Below are 15,381 nucleotides of genomic sequence, written 5' to 3'. Positions count from 1 at the left end.
TGTGTGAGTTTGTATCTACTTCTAACTATAAATTCACAAGTTTAGCTGGGAGACTTTGGGACCTGTTCACTCTCCACATACCATCTTTCATGCTGGACAACTGCCAGGCTCGCTGCTAACTAGTCTGTGATGCAGCCTGTTCGGTCAATAACAGACTCTGCAATTCTATCGTCTTTTTTTTCTCTTCAAACAACAAAATAATTCAAATTGTTCTTTCTATCTTTCTTTCTTGCTAAATATCAGTGATGGATTTATCAAAAGCAGAGCTGGTCAACGTTCTGAATTAGTGTTTATTCTGTACGGCCGTAGCGGTGTTGGATGTCATATTGACTTATGAAGTCAACTGTCACTTACTAAACTTTCATTAAACCTACAGTTCTTACAGTGAACAGTATGCCTGGACATGCTTTCATGAGTACAGGTTGTTTTTTAGAAATCAGCACGACATAACCACACAGAAATGAAGTCCATAAATACAAACATGTGATGATCACTGTGTTGGATCTGATCTCATTTGTCAGTGAGTTAAGCAGAGCCACAGGTTTTCAGATCCACTGTAGTTTGTAGATTTAGTTCAGGAAAGATTCTGGATTAGATGATTGGCATTATGTCCATTATTCACTCCATGAATTCACAGCCAGTGCTGCTTGTATTTCTGTGGGATTTGAAGGTGAAATATAAGTCTAGCACAGCAGGTGATGCTGGGTCTGTGACATCACTCAGCCACTGAAATGGACCACTGGACCGAGAGAAACTGAGGGGACACAGTAGAACTTGGCAATGCTACGCGGCTGAGCAATCTCACACATACGCACACAGAAATCCAATTAAGCTTGGTCAGATACTCCCATGTGCTTTCTCACCACTGGCCTTTTAGCGCTTTTAAGTCCTCAGCTGAGGCAAACATCAAGACAGAAAGGAAAACCACTATCCATGAACAAAATGGTTTCACCTTCTTCCTGCTCATAAACATTGAGATACATTTCTCATATTTAATCCACTCCAAGGTTATAGTTCTAATCTTATTCTAACACGAGAAAGAACTCAGAAAAGTGTGTAAAAACAATAAGTTGCTTAATATATGAATTTCTGTGCATAAGAAACGCTTAATAAATACGATACAAGACATTACAGAGGGCCACACTATGGAGCTTTTTTCCTATCTTTATTCAAGAGCGTGGTCTTTCAGTTTGAGCGCATGACTTGTTGAATTTATGTTCAGATTGTGTATGACTTTCCATCAAAACCCTGCCCTTGCACTCAAATAGCCCCTGTTTGCACTTAAATTTGCTCTGCTTCTGCTCAAACTGTGTGCTTGGACTCAGATATATTCTTCCTCACACGGATTTCCTGTGCTCAATGCTTCAGCCCTTCTCCGCACTCAGGCTGCTTTCTGCGAGCTCGTGAATCGTCTGCTCTCAGATTTCTCCTCTGCGCTTGGATTTTTTTGTGGAACAACCCTATCAAAATTGGGAAGTTAACTATTCTCTTGTATGATGTCATGTCCACCCACAGCAGAGTGTTTTTACAGAATGCGAGTACAACCAATCAAACAGTTCTATTGTGCACTCAGTAGACTGTTCCTGAAAACTCTATGCATGGCTTGTTGAACTTGCAGTTTTTTGGCTTACATCTGCTGTTCCTGAAGATGCATTGTCTGCTGATGTGGTGGTCCCTGCTCTAGTTTGGCTGATGCTTCTCGAGACTGACGCTGTCAAGTCTGTCACTTGCCTAAGCTCATCCTGTCACTTCTCCTGACGCTGCATCTTTAGCTCTTTGGATCTTGACACAGAAATGTGGCACTTTTATGAGAGGGAGTGAGAGGCATCCTCTCAGTGACCCATCTCATTGCCCTACATTCTTTGACACAGCATTGTTTCTGTTTGGAAAACCCAGTGCGTCATTACATGTGTGGTCTTTCACTGCTGTCCCTCCAGGTCTTTGGAACCTGTCTTTTAGCTTGACTGAAAATCAATGAGCTGTTCAGCTTGTCCTAGAAGATGCCCTCCATGTGAGCTTGCTGGCCTCTGTCTCCTTTTGGCTGTCTTACTTTGGTGTACAGCTTCATCAGAAGCCTTCATATCAACCTTTGCTGTTCCCGCTGCTCTCTTACTGTTGATGAATAACAGCAGGCTCTTATCTGGCAACAGCTTCACTATTCTCTAACCCTGACAACTGGTTCTTCATTTATCCATCATTTTGACCTCATTTTAACAGTGCTGCATCCAGAAAATGTGTCATATGTTGTGTTGACTACACTAGCTCAGTATGCGATTCAGCACCAGTGCACCTCACTTAAAACCTCCACTAGGTTTCCATTCTCCACACACACTTGAGTTGGTCGGTCGTGAAATCTGCTGTAAATTTTCAATGTTGCGGTAATATACTTCCACAGCTTGTGGTTATCACCGAGCTGTGCTGATTAGTGGAAGTGTACAACCCCATATACTGTACAATGTTTCTGCTGCCAGTTTCATAATCTTTCACCATCTTCCTGAAAAGGTTTGAATGTTAGTCATTCTTTGTTACTACTTCTAGAACATCGCCCCTTTTCCTAACCCATCATTATTTATGAAGTACTAGTACAGTAATATAGCGTCTGGCCACACGTTGCAGCACTGAGCAGCACTTCACAGTCAGTGAATGAGAAAAACAACCTGTACTGTCATTATTCTTACTGGCTGAGTTGAGTGTCTGTTGCAACTGCACACAACAGTCACGGATACTTCACTACAGCAAGGTGATGTCACACAACATTATAACATGTTTAACTTCAATTGAAGAGATGTGTCTTGGTCAAAGTGAAACTGTGTTTATTACTTTTCCCCCATGATGTCATCTTTTCAAACTTTACAGTGATAATATATATTACAGATTTATAACATCTAATGAACATTTCATGATGTGCTTGTTCTCTTTACTGGTCTCGACCATAATTTACTTAAATTTGAAGTTCCCATTAAAATAATTTTTTAACCTTGAAAAACAATCTTAACTCAACCTCCAGTTACTGCCATGCTCCAGTGCTTTCAACCATATCACGTCATCTTCATCAGTGGATGGAATTTGAGTGGATGTTGTAGAACTGTTCAAACTTTCCATCTTTTGTAGCGCTTGCACTTTCAAAGGTCACAAATGAACTCTTTAGAGTCCCCTGAAAATAAATGGAGAGGTTGAAATGGTTGACGGCTCCAGAACAAGCTCGTAAGTGGAGCTGAGATTGTTTTGTCCAACACTGTGCAACTGTGACCGTAAGTGAAAGGTTGGAGACAGAGAGAAAACCGAGATTTTATCAAGACTCAAATGTACCCACATGGATGTTCCATGAGACCCTGCTGATGATGATGGTATTTGGTGGGATCTAACCACGTAGACATTTTATTTTTGGTGTGTGTGTATGTGTGAGAACCAGATGCTATTTATAGAGGGGGAGCACAGGCTTGAATTATACAGCAGCAGATTGTCAAGTGGAATTAAGGACAATGGGCTGCATGTTAAAATATGGATCATTTTGTGTGTGTGTGTGTGTGTGTGTGAGTAAGAAAGAGTGAGGGTACACTTGTAAATGTGCGTGTTTGAGTTGAGAGAGGGCTTCGCAGTGCGTTTGTGGTAATCAGGCTGTGTTTGTGGGTGTTAGAGAGCAAACGCAGCATTGTCAGTAAGGCTGTACCAGATTAAGAATTTTGTCAGCTATCATCAGATTTGGGGATTCACTGTGAAGATTTAGCTTGTCGTTTTCCTCGTGGCCTTCAGAAATTCACAGAATTGACATAACTGGCATCTAGTTATCAACAGGATAGTCCTTAATTACTTCTAAGAAACACTCTAGGCCAGATTTACTACTGATTAATTTACATTGTTGCATTGAACATCCTTCAAGAATTTATTATCATAACGTAGTGTGAGAACTGTGGTTTCCATATTCTTGATTTTAAGTGAAGCATCTCAATGTGTACGATTTTAGAATGTGGAATTCTCACGAGTTGGCTCATAGTGGGTCAGTCACTCCCTGGTTGAGTTGCTCTGCAGCTGTTTTTGGAGGTGAACGACCAGACGCCTCCTGGCTGCTGTAGTGTGACAGACCAGGTCTCTCTTTTAGGGCTGCATTAATATATAATTGCAACGTGTGACCCGTTACACTCTCTCAGATTGAAATGCTGGCTAGCATACCTGAATGCAGAATCATGTTTCCTGCGTTGTCATGTACGAGAGACACTCACTTTTCTTGCTGAATGTCTTATGCAACCATGACTTTGCTCAGTCTTTAAGCAATGTTTTCTGTTCTGCGAATCTCCACTCTGTCTCTAAAACAAATGACTTCAGTCGTCTGGAATAAAACTGTCATGTAAACTTCCATTTGCTGTGATGTCCAAATGTTGGTAGTGAAACTGACTGCTGCACTGATCTTCATTTGCTCCATAACCACCTCTCCCACTGTGCCATTTTGCAGCATCATTGTGTACAGAAGTGTGTCTTCTAGAAACAGTGCCCCTGGCTCCAGAGTTTCCATTAGCTTCTAGAATCCCTCATCCTCAATAATAATCACTTACAGGCATCGTAACTAGTGCAGTGAAATCTGCTGTGCTGCTGATAATTGCTGTTTTTTGTGTCTGGTCAAGATATGTATAGATGTAATGAAGGTATTAATGATAGCACCAACAGTTACTACTAATACTAATAATTTTAATAATTTTAGTTTTTAATGAGTAGTGACACCATACATACCAAACCATCTTGACATGGTTAAAGCTCACCTAGTTTACCGTACTTCACCTCAGGTTTAAGCTTCTCTCATCAGGTTAACCACCAGAGCATGTATGTTTTTTAGCAGGTGTGCCAGCTAGTCCTGCTAGAACATAAAAACTACTGATTCCCCTTATTTATAATTCCTCATTGAACTGTAAAAAACACTCGTTTTATAGAATGTCAGTCGACTGAGGCGTATGATTTGACTCATGGTCTTTCAGGAGGCAGCCATAGTTGTCATACTGTACATATATCTTCACTGAAATGCACAAGGGCCTGTGGAGCCACTGACAGGTGGCAATGCTAACTGGCACCCCATCATCTCAGGCAAATATCACCAACACTGTCCCCCATGTGGTTTAGTGTGATAGGGTGAGGGTCAATGTCATGAGCTAGACCATTTGATTGATAGCTGTAAGGAAAAGGGCGGGATGTTGGGAGGTCTATATGGTGGACCTGAGGCTGAATCCACCTCCATATATTTTTGTGCTGGCATCTGGAGGCTGTTCTCATGTGGGTTGAGAGCTGCACTCGATGAACCTTTCATGATTGCACAGTGATATTGCTGCTTAACATGCTCACATTCCTCTCAAGTGTTTCACTGCTTAAAGTATCACATGGTAACGCTCTCACACACACCACAAAGTGCTAGGAAGCTGTCCTGACGGATTGTTCCATTGAGTAGTTTGTATCGCTCCATTATTGATTGGTTTTAAAGAGGCATCTCTGTCTTGACGTTACCAAGCAGCCAGTTTTGGGTGTTAACTTTTCATTTTACACTCACTCAGCACAGCCTTTTCATGGTGTTGATTCATCAAGACGTTGCACATTTTCCTCTGAGATTGTGCATTTTTTACATGACTGCATCACATAATGTCTGCAGATTTGTCCTCCACACATCACATAGTTTCTTCTGGATTCACATCTGGTGACTGTGGAGATCACTGAAGTTCACTGATGTTCACACTGTCATGTTCAAGTTTGAGACTTTTGATTTGTTACATGGAGCATTATCCTGCAAGAAGAAATTAGAAAATGACCAACTGTGGCCACAAAGGGATGAACATGGTCGGAACTTGGATAGACTGTGACATTCAAACCATGATTGGTTGGTTTTAAGGCCCAAAGTGTCAAGAAACCATTCCACACATCTTCACACCAACAGCAGCAGTCCTGACTGTTGACACAAGGCAGCTTGGCTCCATGGATTCATGGTGTTGACTCCAGATTGTGATTCTAAACCTCCTGCTTCACCAAAAATCCAGATTCACCAAACCAGACTAAGATTTTCAGTCTTCAAATGTCCAGTGTTGGTGAGTCTGTGTCACTGCAGCCTCCCATTTCTGTTCTTGGCTGACAGGAGTGGAACCTGATGTGGTCTCTGATGTTGTAGATCATCATCCACCTCAAGGTTGTTGTTCATTCTGGTGCTTCTCTACTCACCATAGTTGTAAAGAGTGGTTATCTGAGAGCTGTCCATTGGTGTCACTTGTCTCCGGCTTTCAAGGCTGTTACCTTGGTCGCTTTTGATTTGATTATAAATAATAAATTGGTATGTTATTATTACTGAAATCATTATCTGTATTACATAAAAGGTAACTTGACCAGGATGTCAGCATATTTAGATTTTACCTCCTCATACATGTATCTTTACTTTTAAATTATCGTTTATGCACTTTACTGTTTCATTAGTTAAAATAACATTGTAGCAACAGCTTTTTGAGATTGAGCTAGGATTGACTTAGTGGTAAAAACTGGTTTTATTTTGCAGGTGCTGTTCTAGTTTTGCTTTGGACATCAGAGTTAGAAAAATGTATTCTTCCGTCTTGGCAAGGGTCAGAGCTGTGGTCAGGGATAGTGGGGCTGGTTGCCGAGGCCTTGACACACTACTGATGGAATACAGAAAATCAGGAATAAGGAACTTTTTAATGACTGCATGATTCACTCTCGCCCTTGACCCTGCATTGGCCGAACGTTTCCACACGTCCATTCTTAAGCTTCACACACGCCCCCTCGGTTGCCCTGCGGAATAATGAGTGGACAGCATTACTTCAAAGGTCAATGAGTATATCTGGCAGCCCGGGCTTTCCATTAGAGGGCCTCGTCTGTGACTGCACACATGAGCTCAATGTATCCGTGTGTACAATTCTCCGTGTGTGTGTGTGTGTGTGTGTGTGTGTGTGCGTGTGCGTGTGCGCGTGGGTACGTGCATAAGGACATGTATTTCTTGAAAGGTCATTTGTCAGGACGCCCTTATCCAACAATCCATGATCAGATTTGGTTTGCATATAGAGCTTCCTTCCATGCTGTGATCAATGGCCATGTCCAAATACCAGAAGTCAAACGACTGCTGCATTACCACATGGAGCCCCAGGGAAAGTGTCCCATTTAAACCACCGTGTCTCAAACATGTCTATGCATAATGTCAGGCGTGTGCCTCTGTCTTGATCTTCCTTATGATGGGTAGTATATGGGTTCTGTGTCTTGATTCCTGAACCTTGTCTCTGCTTGAAGAAAGCCTCAGCGGCAGCCGACCACGCCATGTTTACCACTCACCTGCAACCTTGAAACATTCCCTCTGCTCTGGGGACAGTCATCCACCACCTAGATGTCACTGAATCAGCTGAGGGAGTGGGGGGATTGGTTGGGAGGAACAATAGATAGGCGAAGATATGGGAAGTAATGTGAAAGATGGTATGAAGACGGAGTGTGCTGAGGGAGATGTAGATGGAACAGAGAGATTCAAAAGCAGCCTCCTCCCCCCCCTCCAGCTCCCCTTGTGGCCTCTTTGCCTCTCCTCCTGGTAAGCAGCAAATCAGCAGCCACCATAATAACTAATTCACTCCTTCCACCAGCAGAGCAGCAGCTACAGACACATCCACTACAGCGCTCACTGCATACTGATGACTCTGCCCTGGCGACTGTTGCTAGGAAGTTGACTGGAGGGGCGGGAAAGCAGAGTATCATACATATGATGTCACATAGTGGCTTAAACACCTTTGATAAGAAACGGCTCCTAAATAATAGAGATATGGGTTAGTAATCATGTGGAGATACCCTACTAAGTAATATTCCCACCAAGTTTCATGAAAATCTGTTCATGTATTTATGACTTATTTTGTACATACACACACAGACAAACACAGACTGGACTGAAAACAACACCCTGCTTCTGGCTGAGCTGGGGTGGATAGTAATGAACTTTTGCCCTGACGATGGCACCAGATGAAAAGCCAGAGGATGACCTAAGTTAATACAGTTCATCAGGGGAAAATGGACATTTATACCCAATTCATGGTTGCGGGACATCCCCAGAGCCACACAGAGACAGTCATGTTTTTGCTGCTGTGATATTTGAAAATCGAGTTCAGGTGTTGGAACCCAGTTTGTAAAATGGTATAATATCATGCATCCATGCTATGAAGAGCAACAGTTTACAGTGCCTTTCAGATTAAATGTTCTGTCATTGACTCAAGTTTGATCACAGTAGGATGTTTTTTTTTTTACTCTTTGTTCATCTGACACAAACCACAAGAGAGCCTGTATTTGGGGAGCAAACTTGTATAAGTGTGACTGATCTGAGAATGGATATGGATAAAAGAAATACCATTTGGTAAATATTTATCCATGAAATAATAATACAATGAGTTGTATTCAGTAAGGCTATAAATTACATTCTTGTGTAAGGCTCCAGAGAAGTTTATCAGGGTAACATTGGTTCTGACTGCGATAGAGCAGAATGATTTCTTGGTTGTGCTGCCCTGTGGTTGACCACTGCTCTGTCATGTGTTTGCAGGTGATCCACAAACATTTCTACCTGAAGCGAACAGAGATCATGTCTCAGTGTGAGGAGTGGATTGCTGACATCCAGCAGTACAGCAGCGACAAGAGGGTCGGCCGCACCATGTCCCACCACGCTGCTGCACTAAAGGTAAAGTCATTCAATGCAGTGAAAATGTCTAACTGTCAGCATTACAGGCTCTTTGACCACAGTGCCACATGTAAAGGTAGACTTACTCTAGTAGTGGCCCGATGTCTGTAATCATATCTCCCATGAAAGCTTGTGAAAACCTAGTTCCACGACTTATACCTTTGTATACGTCCAATAAGTCAGAGTGAATTACCGGATGTGGCTGAGCCAACTGCGCTCCACTGAAATACTGGAGCTAGACACGACTCACAACAGGATGAAGCAGAGTGGGTCCCGCTGAGTGACCCTCAGTCTGTCAGAGACACCTCTGTCTCTGACTGCTTTACAAGCTATGACCACAACTAACATAAAGTACAATTTCAAACTATCTTTTTCTTCCACAAGAACGAGTGAATATTTTTTAAAGGATATGAATTCATCTGATTCCACTGGAGAAAATGCATCAGGTCGAAACACTGAATTATGTTGTATGATTTTTTTTTTTTATCTAGTCACAAAAAACAGACTGCTTTCTCACCGAGTGACTTTCAAAATGTTACACTTCCTGTTTTCATGCTGTTTAAAATGTCCTCACTGCACTAAAGGTTTACACAGTGGGCAGGTTACTGCAATGCATGTAATCACAGTTGGTGTTTGAGCTCTGGTGTCCTGCTAATATACTGTGAATTAGCTGCAGGGGACAGTGGACCCTCGCCAGGCCAGCACCTTAATTCACATCCCCAGCCAACTCACCCCCGAGACACACTCATGAGCTCATAATGTGCAGAGATACACACTCAAACACAATAACTAGCACCCACACACTGTGAGGCTGCTCTCCTCTCTTCTCCCTCCGGCAATAAATAACTACAACTCATCCCCACTGTAAAAACATTTTAGCTCCACTGAGAAGAGGCCGGAGCAGAGCCCACTTGTCATTTAGCTTCAGAGTTTGTTTCTTCTCTATGCTGCGTGCCAGCAGAGGTGCTTTATAACCATCCAAATCACTATAGAAATACAGACCGTTTACCATCTTTAGTATTACAGGTTCCTCATAACCAAAATGTGGACACAGTGAAATGTTCCCCTCATGATGGATGAAGATGAGAAGATATTCAGAATTTATCCTCTTTGGACCATAATTATATTTATCAATAGGTCACACAGACTAGTTGTGGATGTTGGCCCAGTAACTAGTTCATCTGTCCACATGTACAGTGCACACACTCACCGCCCTGCTGCTCTAATACTCACCACAGTACCAGATATGGATTCATCTGCCACTAAAAATAGTCTGCAGAAAATGCTTTTAAAGGGATAATTCACCCAGAAATGAAAATCCACTCATTATCTACTCAGCACAAGCTGATGGAAGCGTGGGTGAAGTGTCTGGATTTTCAGGGGTAAACAGTGTTGCAGCCAAATCAATACAATTGGGGAAAAAAAATTGTGAACTATCTTCAGACATAAAAAAACGACAGAAGATGAACAGAACGTGCCTCTGTACTGCTTGTGTGGTGCCATCTAAGTGTCCAGGCTTAAAACATGGTGGAAATGACCTCGTTTCGAGTCGAACATGAATGTCGGGGCTTGTGGACACTTTGATGACCTCACACGAGCAGTATGGAGGCATGTTATGTTTTTTCTGTTGTTTTACTACGTCTGAAGATAGTTCACTCATGTCTTTAATTGTGTTGGATTTGGCTGCAACACTGTTTGCCCCTGAAACTCCAGAAGTATTTTGTAAACTCAAACTCACCACTAACTCTCCATCGGCATAGGGGTGAGTAGATAATAAGTGAATTTTCATTTCTGGGTGAACTATCCCTTTAAGTAACATTTGTTGAAAGGAAGTTTTACAACCAGTGGAACCAGTGGCTTCAGGGAGTCCAAAATAATTGAGAAACTGACAAATACATTGCGTGGCTTTTGGTCTTTTAATGTGATTTATTGACAGTAAGAAAAATATAGAATAACACCTGACTTTTGTGACAGCTTATTTGAACACATTGATAATCTGTGAAAAATGTAATGTATTCCTGTCTGACCGTGTGTGTGATCTCCCTGCAGAGACACACGGCCCAGCTGAGAGAGGAGTTTCTGAAGCTGCCCTGCCCCGACGGTCTCGAGCCCGACGGTGACGAGTTCTCAGAGAAGAGCGCCGCCCTCATACTCAAAGAGCTGCCCAGTCAGGACGCAGAGAAGCCCGGCAGCAGCCAGGACAGCCACTGCAGCGAGGGCCAGCTATGAGTCCCCACCCCCCTGCTCCCTCCCCACCCCCCTCCCAGCATCTCCGACCCTCCCCGCTCCTCCTTATGATTATTGCTCCCGAAAAGACTTGATGGCTTCAGAGCACAAGCCACCACTTTGTCAATATTTGTATGTAAAGATCTAATGGCAGAAAAGAATAGAACGAGGGGACGTGGGGAAACAGAAGACAACGAGATGAACTATGCTACACCCATATTGGAAACAGTCGACAAAAACTTTTATTTACCTGTAAAAGAGTGTAAACATTTTGTGCTTTTTTCCAATTGTGAAATAACCACTGATTGGTATGTTATTAAACTTGTTTATGTATACATATGGAAGAGGAAAATTACAGATTATATAAGGGAAACTACCTTTAGAGAAGAATGTTTACTGAATGTTAATTTCCTTTTTTTTTTTGACTGTTAGAATGACAACAGTTGTAACCAAGGATAGACTGTTCATTCTTTAAGGAAACTATTTAAAAAGTGAGCGAGAAAAAGAAAACACAAGTAATAGAATCTGAGATAAAAGCCGCTCTGCTTATCCACTGCTTCATTTGATTTCCTCCAGGATCATATCCACTTGAATAATGCTGACGTGGACATTCTTAATGTTATGTTCTCCCTTTTGCAGGCTCCAAATTAAAAAGCATCATGCTCTGGATAAACATTTGTTGCCTCTCAGAACTTCTCCATGACTGTTTTCCATCAACACGACTGTAGATCATGAGACTGTGTCAGAGCCACATCGGAAATGTATTTTGAAGGCTTGTGCATGTGTAAGTGTGTGTTTTCTGTGCGTGTGCAACAATCCCCAGTGAGATACAAAGCTGTGATGTGCCTTTGATCTACACCATACCACCAAATACTCCAACAGAGTACCTTTTACTGATTACTTTGCTATTTCTACAAAATTAATGATTCTGCTCCGTCTGACATAAAAACTGCTTTAATCTTTTTTTTTTTATTATTATGTTGAACTCCAGTGAACAAAAACTGCACTTTCTATTTTGCTCACTCCTTAGAACAGTCACATACTCCTTTTGCTAGGACATTAAATGGAGCTTGAAAGTACGGTTGGATTGTGCGAATGCTTCTTTCTGCGTGTAACAGGACGTCAGCGCTCTCACCTGAGAATATGACAGTTGTGGAGAGACGGTGACTGAACACCTGAGCAAAGATGTCAGACAGAAAACAAGTTGTTGCAATAATGACGACTTGAGGAGTGAGGAGCAATCCAGTAAAAACAAAGAACAACGTCCATATCCATCTGTCATTTTCAATGTATGCTCGTAATTTTATTAAATGACTTGAGGTAGATTTTTTTAATGTTTTTTAAAATGTTTTTTTTTAATTTTTTTTAAATAGTCTTCAAAAACCTCAGTCAACATGCCTGGACTTGTAGAGTTCAGTTAGTTCTAAAAGTTTAAAGAAAAAAAGTTTAATATTTATTAACACTTGAAGGATAAGACCAAGAGCAAAATGCTAGCGTTGATATGCTAACAGTGGCAATGCTAGCATGCTGATCTCAGGTATTTTGTTTACAATGTGCACAGTATTAGTTTGTAACAATTACATTTGCATACCAGCAAAAATATGCACCAGGCAAATTTGATTTGCAGGTTTTTTTGTCATGAACTAAATTAGAGCAGAAATAAATGTCAACCTGCTGGGGGTGCTAGAAATTTTGAAACCTGTCTCACAGCAGATTCAACTTCATAAAGCTTCACATCGAATAAGAGTAGGTGCAGTGACTGCTTCTGTTTTCATACTTAAGTTTCTTACCATGTGCAGACATTAAACTTTAAACACAACCAGACCTGTCATTTCATAAACTGGTTCATGTCGTTATGGTAATGAGAGTGATTGGCTGGTTGGTGAATTCTGCTTCACAATGACAGACGCCAACATTGAAGAAGTCTCTGTGAACACTTCCCCGTTCCCCCTGTGGTCACTTTTCCAACACCTCCCCCTGATATGCAGTACATCCGTGCATCGGAACTCTGACTCTGAAGGTGATCTATTCTGTTGAGCAATCCGTTGGAAATATTAAATGATGTGGTCGTTCACTAGACTTTCAACTGTTTCTCACAATATGCAGTGAGCGGTTTTGGCTCAGTTGCCTTGACATGACCTCAGTGTGTAACCTACTCCCCTTGTGTCATATTACAATCACTAATTCTTCACACTCACTTGACATTACTCAAGTATATCTGAACAAAATCTGCACCTAATGCAGTTCAACTGTTATTGGTTTGTGAGGTGTTGAAGTGGAAAATGCCTGAACAGGGTTGTGGTCCAACCTACTTAAACCTTTGTGATGTAGTTTTGTTTTTGATGTAGAAATAAAGTTAAGTTAACATCAAGTATTACTCACCAGAACCCATAAGTATCCTCGAGGTCTAACCAGGTGGCAACCATGATGATGAGATGGGATAAACCTTAAGTGATCCCACGCTGGGGAAATCACCTTGTTCCAGCAGCAAATAGTCAGAATCAGGTACAATACACATAAGAAATTAAATATACATACATATATATAGAGAGAGAGATGGTGATGATGATGATGAAGGTGAAGGTTGCTTGTCAATTTATTTAACTCTCCTGTTTCATGGCATTTACAGTGCTTGTATGAATGGATATGTACTTCTACATATACTGGGTTACATGTTCACTTCCAGCAAAACAAACCAGTCCTTTGGCTGCATTGCATTCTGGTCTATTCAAAGAGTTTCTCTCCTTTGTCAGATTCCACCTGAAAGTTCTGCAAACTTGAATCAACCCTCCCACACATCTTCAAAGACAAACCCACAAAGGTCGTACTTATTGAATGGATATTCTATTGGATTGACTCCACATGTGTTCACTGTATTGTGACCACCGCCTGCATGTAGACCTCCTGTTATCTGTCACCGTCCACTTTGGATGATTCAATTCCACTCTGTGGAAATTCATTTGAGTGGTTTTAAGTGATTTAGAAAGCTCTGTATAAGATCCCACAGCTCGCAGTGCATGTCGGATCAAAAAGCTCGACGTGAATACCAAAGAACTCCTCATGGATCTCAGAGACACAGGGAATTCTAATGAGACTCAACCAGGGATGGATTTATGATCAAATTCTCAGGAGCTTAGAATCATGAATCTTTTTAGAGGTGGATCACAGCTACAGAAAGGTTGCCACACCGTTATTCACCTATTTCAATCTACGGGGTCAAATACAAAATATTTTCCATTTTGCTTTCGTGTCATGAATATGTATGCAGAACATTTCAGAGTGGCAATGCATTCTTTAATGCCCAGGTTTAACTTACAGGTGCTACAACTTTTAGTTTCTGTACGTTCTTCTGGTTGGGTCACGTCTTTTGGCCGAAGTGGTGAAAGGAGGTCAGAAAGAGGCAGAGATGACGACTAAACAGGATGTTTACACAGAAGGCTGCTGTTAATTCTTATGTGAAACTGTCGGCATTCCATGGCAACAAAGATCCTCGACCATACAGAAGTGACCCACTCCACTTGCAAACTACAATGTTTTCCTCGACCTATCCAAGGACACCTTTTGTTTCCATAAACCTAAACAAAACTTGTGTGTATCCCTTATGTTTATTATGGGTTGGAGGACTTGCTGTGCTGCCTGTTACACTTTCAGATGTGTCATTACATACTTAGTAACCACACACACACAATCACACAACCTACAACACTGTGAAAACCAATGCCTTATATGAGTGTATTTTTAAGTCTAACCTTAAATGTAGAGATGGTGTCTGCTTCCTGAACCCAGAGTGGGAGCTGGTTCCACAGGAGAGGAGCCTGGTAGCTGAAGGCTCTACCTCCTGTTCTACTCTTACAGACTCTAGGAACCACAAGAGAGCCTGTGTTTTGGGAGAGAAGTGATCTATTGGGACAATACAGTGTTATGAGCTGTTTAATTATTGATGGGACTTGATTATCAAGGGCTTTGAGGAGCAGGATCTTGAACAGCAATGTCTTTTCTCAAAAGATTCAGGCTCCGACACTAAACTAAGTCTAGTACAGACAAACAATAGCGGATAGGGAACAGCTCATTCTCTAAATGCTAAAGACGGGAACTTCATTATTTTCTATCTTATCTCCTTTATCATAGGATACACTTTAAGAAAGGCAAGGCTTCCCCACAATTCCTTGTGGCAGCAGCATTCTGCCATTCATGAAAACAAACAATCAGATCATTGTGTAATTTACTGTATCTTATGAACTTTACACAATATGTTACATCCACTATGAACATTACCCGGTTGTTGTTGTACAGTTATCAAAGTGAAGTTCATGTTGTAGTGTAACCTGTTTGTGATTTGAATCAATTATATATTTATCTGTAGCAATGGTTTCTTGGAAAACTTTAGAAATATCATTCATTATTTTTAATTCAGTGACAGCTGCTAAAACAGGTTCCTCTCTTTAGCAGGAGAAATCCAGCTCTTGTTAATGTTGGCT

General features: G+C 41.4%; 1 protein-coding gene across 8 annotated transcripts in view; it reads left to right on the top strand.

Annotated features, from left to right (window-relative positions):
- The window catches only part of birc6 (baculoviral IAP repeat containing 6), a 104,748-nt gene extending 92,026 nt beyond the window's left edge, over nt 1–12,722 (top strand). For all 8 annotated transcript variants that reach the window (XM_035172704.2, XM_035172705.2, XM_035172703.2 and 5 more), the window contains 2 exons: nt 8,543–8,677; nt 10,727–12,722. In XM_035172704.2, coding sequence (XP_035028595.2) covers nt 8,543–8,677; nt 10,727–10,906 — 315 coding nt within the window. In that variant the 3' untranslated portion in view covers nt 10,907–12,722. The remainder of the gene's footprint in view (nt 1–8,542; nt 8,678–10,726) is intronic.
- The last annotated feature ends 2,659 nt before the right edge of the window (nt 12,723–15,381 follow it).

This window comes from Hippoglossus stenolepis, chromosome 12 (assembly GCF_022539355.2).
Source record: "Hippoglossus stenolepis isolate QCI-W04-F060 chromosome 12, HSTE1.2, whole genome shotgun sequence".
In the NCBI taxonomy this organism is placed as follows: domain Eukaryota; kingdom Metazoa; phylum Chordata; class Actinopteri; order Pleuronectiformes; family Pleuronectidae; genus Hippoglossus; species Hippoglossus stenolepis.
This window is presented reverse-complemented; position numbering and strand designations above follow the sequence as displayed.